This window comes from Silene latifolia, unplaced genomic scaffold (genome assembly GCF_048544455.1).
Source record: "Silene latifolia isolate original U9 population unplaced genomic scaffold, ASM4854445v1 scaffold_237, whole genome shotgun sequence".
NCBI lineage: Eukaryota > Viridiplantae > Streptophyta > Magnoliopsida > Caryophyllales > Caryophyllaceae > Silene > Silene latifolia.
The window spans coordinates 126,039-148,044 of NW_027413186.1; the positions used below are offsets into that span (position 1 = coordinate 126,039).

Here is a 22,006-nt window from a genome sequence, read left to right on the forward strand (position 1 = left end):
AAAACGGAAAATGATAGATGAAGATATGGGTGAAATTGAAACCCAGAAAATTGAAAAGATCGATGATGGTGAAGATCGGCTAAGATGTTGAAGATCGATGATGGTGATGCGCTAAAGATGGTGATGTTGATATCGTTTGTTTGTAATTTTATTTGGGAATTTCTTTTATTTGGGGATGATGTTGATGCGCTAAAGATATAGGATCCTTTGTTTATCTGGGTTTGGGGAAGAATTTGGGAAAAGAGGAGTTTGGGTTTGTGTTTAAGCGGAATTTCAAAGATGAATGAATGAGTTTGGTGTGTGGCTTTGTCTTTGTGTCTATCCAGTATCCAGTCCACGTTACATCTTTTTTTTTTTTTTTTTTTTGAGAGAGTTTATTTAATACTCGTATTAAAGTTACGATATTGACTCGATTACGTTGTTGAAAATAATATACGATTATTACATTGTATAGATTGTTAAAATACGATCGTTAAATTAAATTATCTTTTTTATCTAATATCCGAATTAAAGATAAAATATTTATCATGTACATAGTTATTATTTTATAATTATATTATTTATAAAATTATAAAACTAAAATTAAGTTATATAAATTAAATTATAATTGGAAAAAATGAGAAAAGGTTTAGTGGGGTAGAGAATGTGAGAAATGATTGAAATTGTTGGAAAGTGGAAAATGATTGAGTTGGTGACCTAAGTCGCGACTTTCTGCTTGGGAGGGTGAAAGTGGGTCAAGATAAATAAGGTGTGATTAAGAGTAAATATGGGTAGCGACCTAATTAAGGCGACCCTTGCTTGGGGGTGGTCTTACTGAAATTGTTACTTTGATTTGAGGGAATTGGACAAAAACAAAAACAAAAAAAAAGAGAAAAAGGTGGCTCCAGGATTAGAAAGAGGATGGTAGGTTGATTGCATAGGACCGAGAAAGGTGGGAGTGAGAATAGATATGGATGCCAGGCTCAGTGTGTGAGCAATCTCTTACTTGGCGTAGGTGGGTCCACGTGTTAGCCGCCCATTTGCCTTGGGTTATCTTGTGGGATCCCTGCAGGCTGGCCATATCATCTCAGACACTTGTAGGACAGTTTCAGGTACTTGGAAGATTGCAGGGGACATTAATCTTGGTTATCATTGAGCTCGATTAACATTATGACCAGTCACCTAGATATAACTTAAATTTTATGTGTGTAAAAATAAATATACACAAAATTGTAAGTAGAATTAATATTCAACCATTGCAATTGGTCAAGTCATAGAAGTTTCCCAAGTATCCTGTGATTACATACATATGCTTTTTTACTTCTATTTACTTCTGCAACAACCCTTTCTTCTTGCACAGTTGCATCCCTCCCTCTCTCTCTCTCTCTCTCACTCATAAAAGCTGGGTGCTTTCCTGTTGAATATCATAATTAATTTATTGGGTTGGAAGTTTTGAGTACAAGACAATCTGATTTAGGATAATTCTTTTTTGGTTGTCTTCATTTTGGTGCAACTTTTTAAGGTTGAAAACTCTCTCTTTGTTGTTCATTTGCTTTTTCGTATTTGTAGCTAGTTTTATTGGGTGTGTTGAGTTGTTTCCCCCTACGGAGTACTTGATTTAGATAATCTGATGTGGGTTTTTCTTAATACTTTATTCTAATCATGGTTGTATCGAAAAGAATGATTTTTTTAATCTCTAAACAGTACAATATGTCTGCTTATTATTATGATATTGTCATACTCGTGTATTCAAAGTATTAGGTTAACTAATATGGAGTACTCTATTATAGTTGTGTATCTTTATGATTAGGACACCAGTAAACTAAGATTTATTTCATAAAAAGTGAGGGAACTTTTGTTTGTTTCTTCCTGTTGGATTAGTTTAATCTTGAAACCTTGAATATATTTGCAGGACTGTTAAACTAGAAGTGGTTTATGGTGGGAAAGATGCAGAGCTGAGTATTTGCTCTGCTTTGGAGTCTTCAGATCTATTAAGTCACTTGTAGTATGCCTTTTAACTGATTTGCTTAAGATGACCAATGAAAACCTGAATTCAACCCAAGAGAGGGCCACCAATTCTTCTGATCCTTCCCCTAGGTATGCTCCATCTCGGTTGATATGGATTCTACTTGCAGGCATCGATTATTATGTTTTACATATCCACGGACCCAGAACTACTATTTTGGAGTCTTGGTCACAGCGAGTATAACCAAATATTCAAGGAGCTGGCTGCTCTTCGTTTAATTATGAAAAGATGGCAGCCAGTGTCATTCTCGGTGCACTTTTCATTATGGGTCATCCTGAAAATGACACCTTTCTGTATTGTGTTGACTAAAGGGAAGGTTGCGCCCCACCCTCAACCCCCTATCCTGCCATTTGCAAAGAGTCATTGGGGTGATGTTGTGTTGTTGGCCCTTGAACGTACCATATTTCTCATGTACTGATCTTGCTCTTGTTTGTGGGAGTTCTTTATACAGACCAGAACCAGACTTTTGTGAGCTAGTTTGGGAAAATGGTCAAATCATGATGCAAGGTCAATCAAGTAAACCAAAAAAGGGACCTCTTACTATAAACCATTACCAATCATTCATTCATAATCCTCAAGGTAATAGGGAAGTCAATGATAAAAAATTGAACAAGTTCAGCACAATGGATTCTGTATTGAGTGAGATGGATTTGGGACAAAATGTTGACATGGTACCATGGTTTAGTTATCCCATAGAAGAAGATCCTTTACATAATGATTACACTTGTGATTTTTTGCCAGAGTTATCAGGTGTTACCATAAATGACATCTCTGCCGATAATCCTGTAGCATTTCGAGAAAAGCGGAGTGACCATAATTCTGCAAGCTTGAAGCACGCCGATGTATCTAAAGTCACCTCAAACACTGAACATATTAGACATGAGTGGAGGGAAGTAACTCAGTTTTTACAGTCTTCTCAACATAATATTCCAAAATCAGGCGTTTCTGATATTACTAGCTTGAGATTGCAGAAGATAGATGCAGGGCAGCCTTGTACTAGCTCTAGCTTTACAAACTTTCCCTATTTTTCACGGCCTGCTATTCGTGCCAAAGCTAACCATGTGACTGTCAATACCTCAAAGAGAATAGAGAATGAACAGAAAAGCACTGTAAATTGTAGTTTTCCCACTGTGTCTCGGGAGGATGTAGGGATCCACAACCAGTTTGTTCAAGCTCCTGTTAATGAGATTTTAGGGTTGTTGCCAAGGAAACCCACTGAAGAGATGCATTTGACAAAAAGAACTTTAAGGGAAAAAGATGGTGTGAAAGATACTCAACACAATCACGGATTTAATGCAACGGGAAACAAAGTGGAAGCAGTAGTTGTTGCATCTTCTGTATGTTCGGGGAATAGTGTGGATAGAACTTCAAATGAGCTTGCATATGATCTGAAAAGGAAAATGCGTGAATCTACTGAATCCGAAGGTCCTAGTGAAGTAAGATATGTTTGTTTTTTCAAATTCGGATACTGTGCTTTATCTGTCATTCCCAATTCTGCTTCTCATAGTAATTCTCTTGCAGGAAGTGGAAGAGTCAGTGGGTGCAAAGAATATTGCTCATGCTCGAGCAAGCTCAAAGAGAAGTCGAGCTGCAGAAGTGCATAATTTATCTGAAAGGGTAAGCACTAGATAAGGGTGAGCCCACCTTCATTATCACGAGGGTTCATACCAGCAACATTTAGCCATTTATTCTAGTGCCTCAAAGGCTCTTGTTGATGGTGTAAATGATTTGGATTTTCGCAACTTTACCCCTATGTTTAAAGCTGAGAGAGAGAGACTGTCTCTGGATGTTACATTATGAAAACTGCATTGCGTATTTCATTGATCAATTGCTACTGTACAATAAAAAGAAAAGCTCACCATTCAGAACCATTTCCCTTTGTTCTATTGTATTCCAAAACTAATACGTAGTTTGCTGGAATTGGGAACAACACCTTTCTCTTTAATGACGTTTTATGTTTGGTTATCAACAGAGACGGAGGGATAGAATTAATGAGAAGATGCGTGCATTGCAAGAGCTCATACCTAACTGTAATAAGGTACTTTATTCACTACTTTAGATTCATACTGAATCGCGATGACTCTTATGTATTTATGGAGTTGGCCTTCAGCAGCTAGGTGTCATGAGCTTCAGTAACTTGTTATAGCCTGCTTATGAGGGGGTGGATGAAGTTATCAAATAATGTTTCTGAATATATTTTCTGGCAATAAGTTCACGTTTATTCTATTGTGTTTATAAACCAACGATAGACTGCCATGTCCTATGTGATGTATCATGTAGTGAAGAATGAATATGGGACTCCCATCTGCATGTGCTTTCGTAAAATAAATATGCTTGCATACAAAAAAAATCATGTCATTGGGAGGAAGGTAGTATAAAACCAAGTCCATGTCAGTTGCAGTGAAGTTATGACTGTTACTGAAGCTGATAGTTTCAAATATACAACTACTCTGCTCATTTTTTTTTTTCGGAATACCAGGTGGACAAGGCTTCTATGCTGGATGAGGCAATAGAGTATCTGAAAACCCTTCAGCTTCAAGTACAGGTTAATTTCATGTTTCCTCGTTGAAGTTTTTTAGTGTTTTTACTCCTGATTTGAGTTTGAAACCGACATCATTAATATGCTATTATGACTCTCTTTAGGCTACCAACAAAATAAAAATAAAATAAATTGTTGTTACTACTCTGGTAATTCTGAGAAAAGCCTACCGACCTCTGAAATGTACTTGATCCGCAGATGATGTCTATGGGTGCTGGTTTGTGTATGCAACCAATGATGCTTCCACCAGGGATGCAACCTATTCATAGTGCACAAATGCCTCATTTTTCACCCGTGGGACTTGGGATGGGCATGGGAATGGGCTTTGGGATGAACCCTTTTCAAGGCCCTCATTATCTAGTTCCTGGTGCAGCGGCCCCGTTTCATGGTATGCAAGGCCCTGGTCTACAACCCTTTGCACATCCAGGTCATGGTTTACAGATGTCCATGCAGCAAAGCCCATCACATCCAATCCCTGATAGCCCTCTGAAAAGAACTGTGGGAACTTTAGGTACATCAAATTTAGTTCCGACTAGTGCTGTGAAGGATTCTGGCCCTCAAGTGAGGCCCACCATTCAGGCCGCTACTGATCAGGTAATATGTTCTGATGCTCAGATACCTGTGTACTTGTGATGGTTACTTAAAGACTTCACTTCACATAAAGACTTGTGGTAATTCTTTAAAAAGCCTACCGCCTATCTTGGATACTGTTTAATACTCCCTCCGTACCATACAAATGGTAACGTGGTAAAAAATTGGGTTTTTAAGAAAAGAGGGTAAAAGAAGGGGTAAAGAGGGAAGAAAATAGGTGGGGTATGTAATTGTGGGTTTAATTGTGAGTTGGTAGGTGGGGTATGTAGTGGCATTTTATGTAAATGTCAAATGGGTATAAAGATAATTTGGTAATGTTGTGGGCCAAATAAGGAATGTTACCATTGGTGTGGTACGGCCGTATTAGGTAAGTGTTACCATTGGTCTGGTACGGAGGAAGTACTAGTTTACTGTGATACCATATCACAGTGTAGAGTGGGCACTTGTAGCTGTTAGACGATCACTAATGAAATAAAACAGGCACTGAGGTCACCGTTAATGATGAAATAATATGAAAAATGGTCACTAACAGGCATAATCACTTTATCTCCAAGTAAAGAAAAAATGACGTATGCCTGTCTCATGCAATAGGACTTCGTTGAATTGACTAGCGACTGAAAGAGATGTTGTTTAGGCAGGCAACCAAGGAAGGTATACAGCTGTCTCCTTCACCTGACAACCGAAGACAGAATGTTAAAGCCTCCGAATCTCTTGCTGCTAGTAAAACCAAGTAATGAAGCATAGACAAGGTTCTTATCCTATTCCTCCTATAAGAGTATAAGTTGTGGCAAATTTACATTTTCCGTTACTAATTTCTTGTGTGATCTATTGTCTGAGTTTTATAGATTTAACTAATTTTGCGCTATTTACTCTTCTCAGACTAACATCGGTTGCTCTATTTACTCTTCAGTGGCTGAGATTGACGTGTGCTTTTATGCATCGCAAGTACAGCAAATATATCTAATCCGATTCCCTCAAAATTTGACTTCCCCTCGGGGTATGCTTATGCTGATTTGGTCTGGATGTTTTATCTTGGTGACATGACTAATCTCTTTAGGGCATATATGGGTTAAGTGTACATTAGAATGCCGATTTTTGCGGAGCTCACTACAGGATACTGGCATACATTAGGGCAGAGTATGGATCGGGTATTTGATCCAAAGTGCTAGTTCAGATCGGGTATTCATATTAAAAATCCTGAAGTTAGATATCCAATATCCAAACCAAATGTTTCGGATATCCAATGTTTGGGTATCCAAAATAATCGGATCGGATGCGGATATCCATCGGATATCCATACTTTAGAATTTACTTTAAAATTAAGTTTGAAACACGATTATATTCATAGTCTTACATGATGATTTTCTTTAGTATTCGTATTCCAATGTTCTCGACATAAAATCTAAGTACCACCTACATATTTCTCTAATATTTTAAATATTAATTAAGTTGTTGTATCAAATAAAATTTTATTTTCTCGAAATTATACTAGAAAACTATAGTTTCGGATCGGATCGGATATCCAAATGTTTTAATTCTAATAACCATATCCAAACCAATATCAAAAATTTCGGATCAGATATCCAAACCAAACTTAACTTTCGGATCAGATATCCAAACATTCGGATCAGATTCGGATCGAATATCGAATCAGTTTGGATAATCGGATTTTTTGCTCTGCCCTAGCATACATGGCTAATCTTGTTACTTAGCGTGTATACTGTATACATTCATTCACTATGATTTGAGAAGATAAGTTAGCCGAGATTGGTTAGTGTGCACTGTGCAGTATACCAATCTTCAAAATGACAAGTTTATGAAAATTATATACTTTATTATACTCCCTCCATTCAACTCCACTTCGCAAGTTTGCTTTTTGCACGGGTATTAAGGAGCGGATTAAAAAAACTATAAAAAGTACATAGGGAAAGAGAATGGTGGGGTTAAAAATGTTAAAAAAATATAAAGTTGTGGTTTTATGGTGGATTAGTGTGGGGTATAGATGGCATTTTTTGTAAATATGGAGTGTGAATAAGGCTAGAATGGTCATTTTCTTGGCCTAAAAAGAAAATATGTAAAGTGGAGTTGAATGGACGAAAAAGGAATACATGTAAAGTGGAGTTGAATGGAGGGAGTATATACTAGGATTACGAGCCAAACTAACCTAATAAGCAATAAACTAGCCATTATATATGCAAGTAAATAATGAAGAAATAATGCCAATATTTAGAGTTGGCAAACAAAGATCAGAAAATACGATGAATCCAACACGAATTTAACAAATTTAGGTTGTGGCTTAATGATGTATTTATGTAAGTGGGTTAACATGAATACGATCAAACACGTAGTATCGTGAATGTAGGAATGAGGTCTAGAATGCAAGGAAAGAGAAAAGAAGGGGAGGAAAACTGAACTTTGGTGTGCCTTGAATGAGACGTCATTGCCCTCTATTAATTGTGTTTTGGGAGAAGAGGCGGGTTGTTGTCCTACTAGTCAAGCGGATAGGCTTATATTTTCTTTGGATAGAGCTTAATATCCGACTAAAACTCTATGTTTTGAGAATATATAATGATGGTTCTCAGAATATTCCGACTCGGGATGAGGTGGTTTTCGGATTGGGGAAGGTTTTGGACGAGACGTCGGAATCGACCATGATTACTATCAAACGACCGTAATGAGACCCACGTTGTGAGAACCCCTCGCTAATTTGCAGCGGAAAACGCGGTATTTTTTTTAATAAAATAACCACGAAGACTCGCTAAAGGAGGAAACTGAAATAAAGAAAGTAGTTGAATAGAAGATTAGGCATATAAGTCGGACATAGAGAAAATTTTATGCAAACCAGCAAGTTAAAACTAAAAGAGTTAAACATGTTCAAAATGTTGGAAATATATATTTCGATGGTTGACAATTCGTTGACCGACAATGATAAAAGATAAACTTGGATAACGATAAAATCACGAACCGCTTTCCTTACAGAGTATTTCAACCCTTACATTTGCCTCGTGTTACATGAAATCTTTCGCGGGATTAGACTACCAATTCCCTCTAGTTCTAGACAAATAGAATCAAGAGATTACAAATAGAGTTTTGTAATTTGTTTGTTCTTTCAAAGTCGAAAAGTTTATGAAATTCTCATAATCTTTTCTCATGCATATATATATATATATATATATATATATATATATATATATATATATATATAGGGGCGGGTTGTGTACGAACTACCTTAACGTCTAACGCAATTTACGAACTAGCTTCAAACCATTTTTTTTTTTTTTTTTTTTTTTTTCAGATACACTTTATTTTTTTTACAAAATACACCTCTTATTCAGATACATTTTATAACATATGTAGATACATTTTTTTAGCACTAATTTTTTTGGGAGTTTTAAGACTAACTCTCGAGATACATTTTATACTATTTGCAGATACACATGTCACTATTGTCAGATGCACATGTCAATACTCTCAGATACGCATATCAGTACTGCCAGATACGCATATCAATAATCTCAAATACGCATATCCGTGCCAGATACGCATGTCAGTACTTTCAGATACACATATTGTATGCGTATCCAGTAGTATTCATATACGTATCTAGTAGTATTCATACACGTATCCACCCCAAACACAACTTCCCACCACCAACCACCACCACTACCAACTGCCACCACCACCACTAACATCCCACAGCCGCCACAACCCACCGCCACCACCACCGCCACCACCACCACCAGCACCGTCATTGCCATCACTACACCTCACATCTCGGTCACAATTAAACGCGCCGGCGACACCATCTGTATGTCACCATAAATAATGTCAGCGACCTCACCACCATATTTCAAGGAAGCTAGAGGGTGAACTCTCCTTGTCATCGATGTTCGTGCAGCAGGAGCCATACTGCAATACAAAGAATATAATAAGCTCAAGACATACACGTAACGCTAATTTAGCGATTCATATACCATTGACATTCAACATTCCTGTAGAAAAGACATAGGCCCTCTTTGCGGGGAGGAGCTCATACTTCGACAAATTCTTTGAAAAAGATTTGAAACAGAATAGATTTGACCAAAACGTAACTAAGAACAAAGCCTTAATCCCAAAATGATACAAAGTCGGCTAACATGAATTATCATTCAAAATCGTTTCAAACAGAAGATCTAAATTAATTAAACAACATTTTCATATCGAAGCTTCATGTAATATAGACAAGTCATCAAGTATGCAATCATATATCAACAAATAACCGTATTATAAACAAGAATTTGATATTCTTGAAAAAGATTTGAAACGGAATGGATTTGAGCAAAACGTAACTAACAACAAAGACTTAGTACCAAAATGATACAAAGTCAGCTAACATGAATCAACAAAGAGTTGGGTTCTCTTTCGTGATTACTACCGCATCCCGCGATTTGAAACGGAATGGATCGAAGGCGACCTCGGATCTAAGCGATCACCGAGAAAACAACGTTGGCCACCAACCGCCGATCCTAAACAACGCCGGCGCATAACTTTGGTCACTTACACATCATTCTTGTTCGGAAACTTACAAGCAATTGATATTTGTTTTTAGGTATAATTTATCATATTGTGTAGATCTAAACATTAATGTTTGGAATTTGATTTAGGAAAAAACACGGGAAAAAGGAACTAATAATTGGCGTGGCGGCCAGACTCGGAGACTCCAGTCGAAACAAAAATGGAAGGGTGAGGAAAGGGGATATCGTCGGTGGCAGATGCGACGGAAGTTGGTATTGGTGGTCGACTAGATCCGAAAAACCGGTGGTGGCGGATCCGGGACGAAAAGAGAAAAGAGATGGAAGAGTGAGGAAAGGGGATATCGTCGGTGGAGTTGCCGGAGTTAGTCTCTCGCCGGCGATTGTGGGTAGGTATGAGAGAGAGGAAATGTGGACAATATTGACTCAAGTGTTGTTGAGTGTCAGTTAGAGCATAGTCATAGTTGGGGAGAGTGGGTGAGTAGCGCGTGAATTACAATCCTTGAAGATTTTAAACCAGTTCGTACGGTTCGCACCGTAATTTAGTTCGTACGGGATCCTGATTCTATATATATATACATATATATATATATATATATATATATATATATCTGTTAGGATCTATTGAGTCTAGCTTTTAGGGTGAGTCCGTCCTACCATTCTTAACCGTCCGATCATCTCAATTGTGTGGCTGAGATAAAATCTAAGATTTATATTTTAAGTTTACCACTATATAAACTCGTGATTCTGCATAATCATAGACATTACTCATAATGACTTTCTCTCTCTTGTTTCTCTCTCTTCCTACTTTCTCTCGGGAATTTTTTTCTCGAGATCTCTATTGTTTTGCTCTTCCAAAAACAAAATCTCGGGTGATTGTCTAACGTAATTCACTAATAACAACAAAAATTGATCTACCGACTTCGTCATTCAAGAGGTCTTGTTTCTCTTTCATCTAATTTGCTCTTCATTTTCTCGTTCAAGCACATCTGAGGTCTCCAATTGGAATCACAAACTCTTCCTTCAATGACAAATATTTCTTCTATGAATCTCTGTGGTTAGTTTTCTAATGATTTACCGTTGTAATCGCTTTCTTTAATTTCAATTTTTGCATCAATCACGCCTAAATATTAAAACTAAGGTTTGTGTTTTCTCCTAATTTCTCAATTTTTCGATGATTTTTCTCTTAATTAAATCTAACAGATCTTTATTCATTCTTCATCGCAACAATCATTGCAAGATAGTGCGAAATCGGTAGGAAGCGAGCAACGTTAAGTAAAACTCGCTTTCGGTACATCAATTGAATAAGGTAATCTATTTTTGTTGTAGTGAAATTTACCTTCAATCTTGCTTAATTAAAATAACTTGCGTAATTTTCAGTTGCTTTTAATTTAATTTAGTCAATTTCTTCAATTTTAGGTTAAGGTTGATTACTTGATTCATGAACAAATTAGGTAGATTCAAATTGAGAAAACTATTGTATGTTAGGTTTTTGTTCTAAATCATATTTAGCTTTGAATGTTGTGCTGTGTTGTTGATCTGTTATAGTAACGTTGTACCTATGTTATAGTAACAGTGTAACTATGTTACAGTAATGGCATAACCTTGTTATGATAATGGTGTATTACTATAAGAATTTATGGACCTACTGAATTCTCTATGAAAGCTTGCTACGGTAGTACATTCACTAACCTTTACTGATATTGTAGTTTATGGAAACATGAAAAGGCTACGTGTTACGTGATAGTGTAATTATGTTATCAATAATAGTTGAATTGTGCTCCGATAATAATGTTGATGAGTGATATCCGTAATGGTTTAATCGTGTTACGATATTGGTTTAATTGTGTTAGAATAATTGTTTAATCGTGTTATGGTTTAACTGTGTTACTATAATGGCTTAATCGTGTTACAATATTGGTTTAACTGTGTTACAATAATTGTTTAACTAGTTTTAAACCCGTGCAAAATTGCACGGGTATGTATTTGGGCCAGAATGAATGTTTTTTTTATGTATATTTGTTTTTTCATTTCTATTGTACCTATCTAATTGGTCTAAATCAATGATGTACATAATTAATGTTTAAATTTGGTACAAACATGTGTTCACATACACTGGTTTATAAGGAAATAACGTAATCTACTCTTATAAATAAAAATTGCATACATAAAAAACTTTACATTCGGATAAAAGAAATATAATCTAATAATCAACTTTAACATATGCAAGTTATTCTAAAAATTGAAAAATTTCATGATACACTACATTAGTAGTCGTAGTAGAAGTACGCATATCTGAGTCACAAATTAAAATTTTCAAGCCTTCTTTTCGGGTGACCCTGGAAAGTGCGACATAAAGCTGGCCATGACTAAACACTGGTCTTGGAAGATAGATGTTGACCGAGATAAAGCGCCCTTGACTCTTGTTTATCGTCATTGCAAAACAAACGATGGGGAATTGTCTTCTCTTGAAACGCGTCTGGGAAATCTCTTGGTGTCCGATGGAGTAAGTGTTAATCGAGCAATATGCACTCTATCACCTTTATGACTACCAGTTAAGACAATACATCTTATCACGCGTGCCCTCAGATCAGTCACAATTAGTCTCCTGCCGTTACACAACCCACGTAATTGATCAATGTTTCGCAGAAGCATCACCATAGCACCGACCTTCAACATCAATTGGTGATTCGGGAGTCCGACACATTTAATCACTTGTAAATTAAAATAAAAAAATTTTATTTGTTTTTTTAGAGTAAAAAAAATTTTAAAAAAAAAATTAAATGCTTGTTGAAGACTATATTAACTCGATTTCCTATCATTGTCACCTACCAATTTCGGTGTCTTGTGGTGATAGCTAAGATGCCGAGTTTTATATTCCAAGTACATATGCCGTCATTATTGTTTTTTGAAAAAAAAAAAATTGTACCCTGTAGTTTTAAAAAATTATGTTGTGAATTTGCGGTACAATAATATTAACAAAAATACATGTAATTCATTTTTGTAATTCATTTCCGTTGTATGTTCGATCCCGTATATAACTGTAATTCCTTCTGTAATTTTATTGTGTAATTTTGTTTTAAAAAATATGTAATTTAATCACATTTACTCGCATTTGTAATTAATTCTGCGTAAATGTTATGCATTTTCTTTACTTTAACGTATTAATTCGAAGAAGTATTACATAAGATTATTTTATATAATTTGTTGCGATACGGAATTTAGCGCATATTCGAAAAAGACGGATATCCGAATAATTAAATACGTTGCACACTCATGGGTCCCACCATAACCTGGATTTTCCAAAAAAAAAATGCATTTATGATGTGGCGTATTTGTCAATGAGTATTGTCTTTCAATTTATATAGATAAGATTGGGTTGTTAATAACGAGTTTAACTTTGTAACGTTAAATATTTTTACGTATTCTTGTAAGGGTTTAATCGTGTTACAATAACGGTTTAACTTTGTCATGATAATGGTTTAACCGTGTTACGTGAATGGTTTAAATGTGTTATAATATTGCTTTAAGCGTATTACGATATTATTAATCTTGTTATAATAAAGTTTTATCTATGTTATAATAAGGGTTTAAATGTGTTACGACTTACGATATTGTCAATCTTGATCTCATTTCGTGGTATTTGATGATAACTTTTGTTCTAGGGCATTTTATGACTCTTTGTTAGCTTTCCTCTTTGTTACCTTCCTCTTCAAAAAAAGTAGTGAGATATTTTAGAGATTTTATTATCCAAGTCTTAGTTTGAATTTGAAACTAAGTGAGCGTTTATCGATCGATTCCGATAAATCCCACATCTACCTGTTTCAAGCCATTTCCATTTGTACTATATATTTTTCTTGTATGGGCAATAAAAGGTTTGGTCGAGAATTGCCGTAGACCTAATTGTGTGTAATGGGACAAACATCAATGTTATAATTGTGTTACTATATTGGTATAATTGTGTTACATTGATTCTATAGTGGTGTTATTTCGATGTGTGAGATTGATAAAATAAGTCTTTATGATGATTTCTTTGATTTTTTTTACTTCCTTGATTAGTTATTCATTCTCTTCTTTTTGTTTATTATTTAGTTATATATAGAATGACGAATGCTTGATAAAAAAAAAAAAAAAAAAAAGACATGCTAAGAAAGTCACAAAGATATATAAAACAGAAAAAAAAAAAAAGACATGCTAAGAAAGTAACAGTTTATTTTCATAAGTCTATTGATACATCTTTCTCTCGCCTCCTATTTGTAGTTTTGTCCGCTCTTGTTGATTAGTGAAATTTTAGAATTTCTCTTGTTTCAATCATCTTTTAGAATTGGTTTGAAGGGTTTCACTGATATCCCAACTCCAATGTCGCAAAACTCCACTTATTTCTTCAATGTTGACATACTATTTATTTGGTTTGACTACATTTGAATTCTCTTTAAAGGGAGCATTGATTTTTACCAACTAATTCATTTTAGGAAACTATTCATATGTTTAGATTGCTGATTTTCTATATTGGATAAAGTGTTGTCCTTCTACTTCAAAGACGAATTTAAAAGGAAAGTGAATGTGAAGGAAGGTTCGAGGCTTTACGTCAATTTTGTGTTGACATAGACCTTTCATAGTGATTGGTGGTGGTTATTGCATTTCATTAGTACAGGTTGCTTCTACTTATATAACCCTCGATGGTTGTTGCTCTAGGTTACGATCGTCTTTGCGGTACATCACGGACAATTATTTGGTGATATCTTTCTCATTCCGGCTAGGTAATGACAGTTAGGTGGTGAATGATTATAAATTCTCTATTATGGTACTTGGTACTTTGGTAGTCTATTAGCTCAAAAGGTAGAGCATTGCATTATTAGTGCAAGATGTGGGTTCGAGCCCCACATAGACGAACATATGTAAGTGTATTGATTAAACGATGAATGGGTGAAACTCAATTAACTATAATCTCAAGTTCTAAGTCATGATGACCGTCATCATCGATGTATCTTTGGACAAAGTTACATATCGATATACTCGCAAGTTGCAATTATGTGTTACAACAATAGCTTAGTTGGTCTTTAATGTATCACTAGTTTGTGCTTAGAGTAACACAAGGTAGTATTTATTGTAACATTAGTAAATTCTATAGTAAATCACAGTTATTTCTAACAAATTTAATCCCAAGCTTGGCTTCAAAGTCCTTCAAGAAATTCAACATCACCTGTCCAAAGATGCATACGAATTAGAGTTGGTCACATATGTGAGACGATCTCATACAAGAATCATGGGAAAGTAAAACTATGAGCTAATAGTAGATCATAACCTCGAAAATAAAATTATATGAAATGTCACATATTTTTGTTAGTCTCTTCATACACGACTAACAAAAGATCAAATATTACAATTAATTAAGCCACGCAAATTGATGAAAACATGCATTCCATAAAGCCAAGCTCTGTTTACACCAAAAAAAAAAAATAAAAAAAAAATAAAGCCAAGCTCTAGTTGAGATAACAAACTGATGAACATGAATTTCATAAACCCAAGACAAGTAATACAAGTTAGTCGTAACACTAGTTTGTTCTTAAAGTAACACAAGTTAGTCTTTAATGTAACACTAGTATTCAATGGCCAACATGGGAGTCGAACCCACATCTTGTGCATTGCACAATGCTCTACCATTTGAGCGACTTGGCTTTCAAAATCGATTAAAACTAAATAGGAGTACTAATAATTTACATCCAACCATAAGAAAGAAGTGTTCTACCAGTTGTTTGCAATATGTATAGAACTTATCCTACCATTTCATTGTCAAGAGGAATGTCTATTTGCACCACGATTCAAAGACGCTCTCGTGTGTAAGTAGTGAGAGTACAAACATTAGGTGCGGGAGGAACACTTACGGGGTTCTATAATTAGGAAAGAAAAGATATTGTGTGGGGCATCTTCAGTAGGGTAAGTAAAAAAGATGGATTAGAAAACTCTTTGAAGCAAAACAAAACAGGTAACAATAAATGTCCAACAAATAGATAGCCACTATGTATAACTTCTCAAAGTTGTAAGCCTTTTCAAGGTTAGTAAACACATGAAACTTGAAAGTACATAGGTTATCCACGAAACACTACTGCTATGGCAAGTATAATTAGGGTTCATAAACATGAATGATAATAAGAAACCATAAACAGAACAAATAAAAATAGACAAAGAGGACAAAAGAGGAACGAGCAAAAAAGAGAAAAACAATAGCACATCTCCACAACAGCTAATACAACAGCAAAACATCAACACATAAAGTCAAATCAGCAAGTGCAAGCATAATAGAAAGACTCTCATCGATAGCGACCTCGTTTATTAACTCCTTAACATGCAAAAATTGATCAACACGATCAAATTTTCTTGTCGTAAACTATGTCACACGGCAAAAGGACTTGTAAACAAATGAGTTACACCATCTATAAACTTTATCAAAGGCCACCTACTTTCAGAAATGCCATTACGAGGAAACAGATCATGTTACAATAAAGACTAATCTATGTTACAATAACAACAAATCCGTGTGACAATAATACCAACTTTTTTTAGATAAATAAAAAAGAGTTCAAACTCACATTTCATATGTTCAAGACTATTTTCACAAATACTCAATTCAATAAAATCGGGACAAACCGCAAATTAACACTTTAAATTGCACATGATAACCTATCAACAACAAAAACTATCTCAAATGTGACCAAGATAGTTTTCTCGATTATAGATTTCTATCGCCAACAATTAAATATCAGAAATGCGACACAATCAATCAATAGATGATTTACTATCAGAAATATGACACAAATCAATTGCAGATGAGTTCTCTAAAACGATAATTAAACTGTTGGCATTAAAAATCTATAATTGAAAGACTTATCTTGGTCACATTTGGGAGAGTTCGAATTAATAACCTAAATCGCATATACATGATGAAAAAGAGATTCAAAGTTCGAATTTACCTATAATTGAGTCATATCAAACGATTGTTGTTATTGAATTTAGCAGCAAATGATGAATTTGATTCTTTTGATTGTTATTTCCGTGTTTGCGTTATGTTTTTTTGGTAAATTTTCGGGGAAAACGATTGAGAAAGGTATGAAGAGGAGAGAGAGGGAAAAAATTCTAAAATTGGCAAAGTACAGTGATTTTTCCCGATTTTGTTCCTTCCTTGCGATTGACGTGGCACAAGAAACGTGGCATCATCCTCAGCGTGTATTTTTTTCTATCGAACGGTCTAAAATGGTAGGACGGACTCATTTAAAACCCTGGACTCACCGGATCTCTACTGTATCTATATACTCCCTCCAATCCACACCAAACTCCTCATTCACTTTTTGGAGGTCAAACTTCGAAAAGTTTGACCGGTAATTCACTCAAAACTATAAATCATTGAAAAATAAAAATTACATATTTAGTTTTGTTATGAAAATATCTTTCACAAAATTATATTTTTTGTGAAAAAATTCTACGTTTAAAGGGCGAAAACTACGGTCAAAGCGTCGCCTCGAAGACCACCCAAAAGCAAATGGGGAGTTTGGTGTGGATTGGAGGGAATATATATATATATATAGAGTTAGGTTCTTGTAAGTTTTGTTTCTTATGGTGAGTTTGTGCTTGGAAATCTCAGCCACTAGATTATATTAGAGATGAATGGCCAAGATCTAATCTTACCTGTCACTTACTTATTTTCTCTTTTTTCTAGTGTGTCTTTTTTTTTTACTTTAATTTTTTACCTCGTGTTATTATGTTATTATTGTTTTTTTTTTTTACGACTTTGATTTTTTCTCTCTTTTTTTTTTTTTTTTTACCACGTGTTATTATGCTGTTATTCTGATGTTATTGTTATTCTGGTGTTATTGTGATGTTATTCCGGTATCACTTAGATTTTTTTTACTACTCTGATTTTTTTTTTACTTTAATTTTTTTACTGTTTTTTTTTACCTCGTGTTATTATGTTGTTATTGTGCTTTTTTTATTTTTTTACTTTGATTTTTTTTTCCTCTTTTTTTTCCACGTGTTATTGTGCTGGTATTCTGCTGTTATTATTATTCTGGTGTTATTGTGATATTATTCCGGTGTCACTTTGATTTTTTTACTCTTTTTTTATCACGTGTTATTGTGTTGTTATTCTGGTGATATTGTTATTCTGGTGTTATTGTGATGTTATTCCGGTGTTACTTTGATTTTTTTTACAACTTTGATTTCTCTACTCTTTTTTTTCCCCGTGTTATTGTGCTGTTATTGTAGTGTTATTGTGGTGTTATTGTAGTGAAGTGCAACAAAAGTAGATGATCATATCTGGTTCCCACACAAGAATGATTTCAAATCCATAAGTTATCATATCTAAATAGGTCCAATTGTAGCTTATTTAGGGAAGTGCAACAAAAGTAGATGATCATATCTGGTTCCTACACAAGAATGATTTCAAATGCATTATCCTAGAAATTACTCTTCCATAGCGCAATTTTCTTCCGACTTTGGTTGTATGTTGATTCTGATCTTTTTAGTGTCAACAAGTTTTGAAACTTCGTGCAAGTTGTTGATCTCCTTATATTCTTTTTTATCCCACTCCCGTACATTTTTTGTGTAACACCCCGTAAATTTGGACCGTTAGTATATTTTAAAAGTAATATTTTAAATCAACTTTAATTTAATATTAATTTATTTGAAATAATAATAATTCGATAAAATATAATTTTATTTTATTTTGAAGTAATATAATTATTTTTGATAGTTTGGAAATGTTTAAAAGTAATTTAAACTATATTTGAACCTTTTCTTTAATAAAAGGTTATTTCGATGAAAAGTCGTAAACATGGGATTTTCTATTTCTTACGGTTGTTGGGTAAATGAGTTAGGATATAGGGCATATGGGTACTTAATTTTCTAGTAAACTCGTGTTTAAAAACTTTAGCGTTTTCGAAAATCGCGTTTGACGAATAATTTGATTTTCCGTCAAAACGAATCAAAACCGGTTTAATTTAACTCGAAACGGTTTTAATAACTATCGAAGTTTCTTAACGATGAAGAAACGTACGTATAATAAATAGCAGCAGGCAAAATTTGCTCCCTCATTTCTCACGTGACATTTCTTCTTCTTCCTTATTTTTCTTCTTTTCGTTCATTTCTAATTTTATCGATTTTAAATTGATCCCGCCACTCCGTTTGTCATCCGTTATCAATGATTTTCGTTCCATATTGCTGCTCCCATCGTTCTAGTCAATCCGTTGTAAGTAAAATTCATTTTCGTTACGTATTTTTACAAACCCAATTTATATTTTCAGCTTTATTTATTATAAGACGGTTGTAGGTGCTGAGATAGACGGTCTGGTAGAAGATTTGTTAGTCATAAATGATTAGTTCAATCGGAAAAAGGTAACAATGATAAGTTACTCAATATTACTTGTAAAATATGTTTATTTCGAATGCTGGTTAGTCTGTTTTATATTTAAGACGGTGTATAATTATATATAGGGATCCTTATGGATGTTAATTAGTCAGTTTTATAGTTGAGACGGTGTATACTGATATGTGGAGATGATTGAGACGGTGTATACTGACCTCTAGGGATCATTTGGGATGCTAGCTAGTAAGTGGTATATTTAAGACGGTGTATGCTGACATGTATGGATTGTTTTGGGTGATAATTGGTGTGTTTTATAGTTGAGACGGTGTATACTGACATGTAGGGATTGTTTTGGACTAATTTGGACTCTGTGTTGGGGCGATTTTTGTAGTCTTTAGGGTCTGTTTTTTAGTTGCTTTATACTTGTGGATTTCCGCTCTAAAACCGTTTTAAATGCTGACTTAGTTGGCTCAGCTAGGACTGTTTTTAGGCGCGAGAATGGAGTCTTAAGGGGACGATTGGTACTGTTTTGGGCGAGGGACGAGAGTTTGTCATCGTGGGTTTTCACTTTGCATTTGAGGACCTGGAGTTGGGGTCGAACTTAGGCATCTTTTGGGTTTTGTTTTTTGACTGATTTTTGGGTCGGGTTATGAAGTAGGGTGAAGGGTGGCTATGGTTAGTCGGGTGGTGGTCGTGTCGGACTCCTAGTGGCCTGGCCTGGCCTAGTGGGCTGGCCGTGGCCTAGCTAAGTCACGAGTTAGAGGCCATGTGTAGTTGGTGGTTAGGCCGAGTTTGAGGTTGTCATAATAACTTTTGAGCCGTGTCTATAAATTGTTTTGACGCTAGTTTGGTTTATTTAAAATATAATTAAATTAATTTTCGTCTCATATTTTATATAAAGATAATTCGTTAATATCGTCCTTTCACATAATTATTTTAGGTGGCTCATATGTGGTTGAAGATGAAGAGTAATTTTGGGTTTTAGAAGCTTTCTCAAGTTATTACTTGTCTCTTTGCTAGCTTAAGGTAACTATTCCGAGTTACTCGACGAATTAATGTCACATTAGTAGTTAATGTTGTCTTTGGTTGTTTGTTAAGTGTTTAGGTGATTGATAATGTGTTACTTTCGTTTTTCACATGATAGAAATTGGAAATAGCATGAGAATAATATTGTGATAAATTTGTAATTTGGGCAAAGCGGAGCCAAGACTCGAGTGGGCGGATTGACCGAACGAGTTTGGTCACACTAGGTTTAAACCATCGGCCTCGATTTGACCGATGACCCGTCGGGACTCGGGTCGAGGGTTTGTCTTTGAGGTGAGATTGGTTGTTATTGGAAATTTTATGTTATGTCTTGATATTTGTAATTATCATTTCACATGTTGGTTGTTGGATGAATTGTCATTTTGCCTTATACTTGGTCTTATTGCCTCTTTGCCATTTTAGCTTGTTCTCATGAATTATGAAATTAACGGTTAGTTGGAATTTGGATTATTATTGATAATGGAGATATTGTTGGATTGTCATTTGAATTGGGTATCCTATTTGTCTTGTGTGGTGTGGGCTAAAATATTCAAGTTGGGACCTAGATTGGTTTTATTTAGGTCCTAGGTGAGTATTTCGGCCTTCATCATAGATAGGTCATTATAGTCTTTGACGAGTGTATGTTCACTGCTTAATAGCCTCTGTGTTCCTGACTTGGTGGGTTTATATCCAAGTTGGGGCATGACCTCGTTACTTATTTTGAGAGTAAGTGGTCAGCTTAAGTACTAGCCAACCCTTTGGTGGACTCCTTAGGGTACTCACTTTGTTTTTAAAAAAATTGTGGGTCTTGGGTGCGGTGGTGTGTATCCGCATGTCTAGGTCTGCGCAGATTTTAGGCTAGGGTTGTGTTGTGTCTTGGCCATGTTTTGATAGAACCTCTGAGCCAAGATACCGGTTCGATTACCTTCCCTACCTCATGGTATAGACTCGAGTTCTGAGTGACTATTGACGGGACTAAGAACTTATGCCTGTCTTTGATATCTTGCCCTTTCTTGTTTGATGATTCTATGAATCATAGAAGGTGAGATGCAAGCCGGCTATGGTTGATAGAGTTTGGATTCTGGATGTTATGTGATTCACATGATAGGGTAGTATGAGTCGGTCTAGTAATCACATGCTAGGACTATGTGTTGTTATATTGTTGTTCGCATGATAAGCACGATTGTCTAGCATCTATATGCTAAGGCTATGTGTTATTCATATTCATATTCTTATGTTTACATGTTATATTAATTATGACATTTCGTGGCTGGGAGAACTCGGAGTTACTCCCCACTGACTGTGGCTTTCGTATTTGTATAAAATGCGAATGACAGGTAGGTGATGCATATATGGGGTACATGGACGAGCTAGCGAGCAAAGTAACCTTGGAACCTAGATTGGTTTTTTTTTTTTGTGACCCTTATACACTTTTTATGTCACATACATTTTAGGGACATATGTCTCCCTCTTTACATTTGGGTTGTATAACTTTGTTTCGCGACTTTAGCGATGTTTCATTCATGAGATTTATTTTGGACCTTGCATGTTTGACACCTTCCCTTTTGGATATCTTTATAACAGGTTCAGGTTTTAAAAATTACAGGTTTTTACCCAAATGAACCTATTACAAACATATCCATGCAGTTTTATTCTAGAATTATGTGTTTACTTTTCCGCAATAAGTGAGGGTGTCACAGTTGGTATCAGAGCATATTTGCTCCCGACGCACGTTTGTGCACCCCAATATAAATAACTTGACCTTAAAATAATAAACTTGAGAGATGGGTAAGATGGGTAGACTTAGGACCTTATGTTGTAGTCTCTTTGTGTTTGCTCTTTGTTAGGTACTAACTTGTTTGTTGATTGTCATTTAATAATGGTTGCGTTCTTGGATCAATGACCGTGAGCTTATCTATAGCTAATGGAGTTATTACCCTAATTACCAAAAAAAAAAAAAATTTGAACTAAAGATTTTG

The 22,006-nt window shown here is 35.1% G+C and overlaps 1 protein-coding gene across 15 annotated transcripts; it reads left to right on the top strand.

Moving 5' to 3' along the window:
• The first annotated feature begins 1,107 nt into the window (after positions 1-1,107).
• LOC141638942 (transcription factor PIF3-like) lies at positions 1,108-6,975 on the top strand. 15 transcript variants are annotated; one of them, XR_012542312.1, is made up of 10 exons: positions 1,108-1,501; positions 1,892-2,076; positions 2,457-3,441; positions 3,527-3,622; positions 3,978-4,043; positions 4,485-4,550; positions 4,743-5,138; positions 5,727-5,884; positions 6,015-6,272; positions 6,822-6,975. XR_012542312.1 is itself a non-coding variant. In XM_074448123.1 (9 exons), exons 2-8 carry the CDS (start codon positions 2,012-2,014, stop codon positions 5,867-5,869), a joined length of 1,770 nt encoding a protein of 589 aa, XP_074304224.1. In that variant the 5' UTR covers positions 1,108-1,501; positions 1,892-2,011; the 3' UTR covers positions 5,870-5,884; positions 6,015-6,975. The 15 variants fall into 15 exon arrangements, 5 of the variants coding, with proteins under 5 accessions (XP_074304224.1, XP_074304223.1, XP_074304227.1 ...); XR_012542311.1 differs by having other exon boundaries at positions 6,046-6,272; XR_012542308.1 differs by having other exon boundaries at positions 5,770-5,884.
• Positions 6,976-22,006: the final 15,031 nt, after the last annotated feature.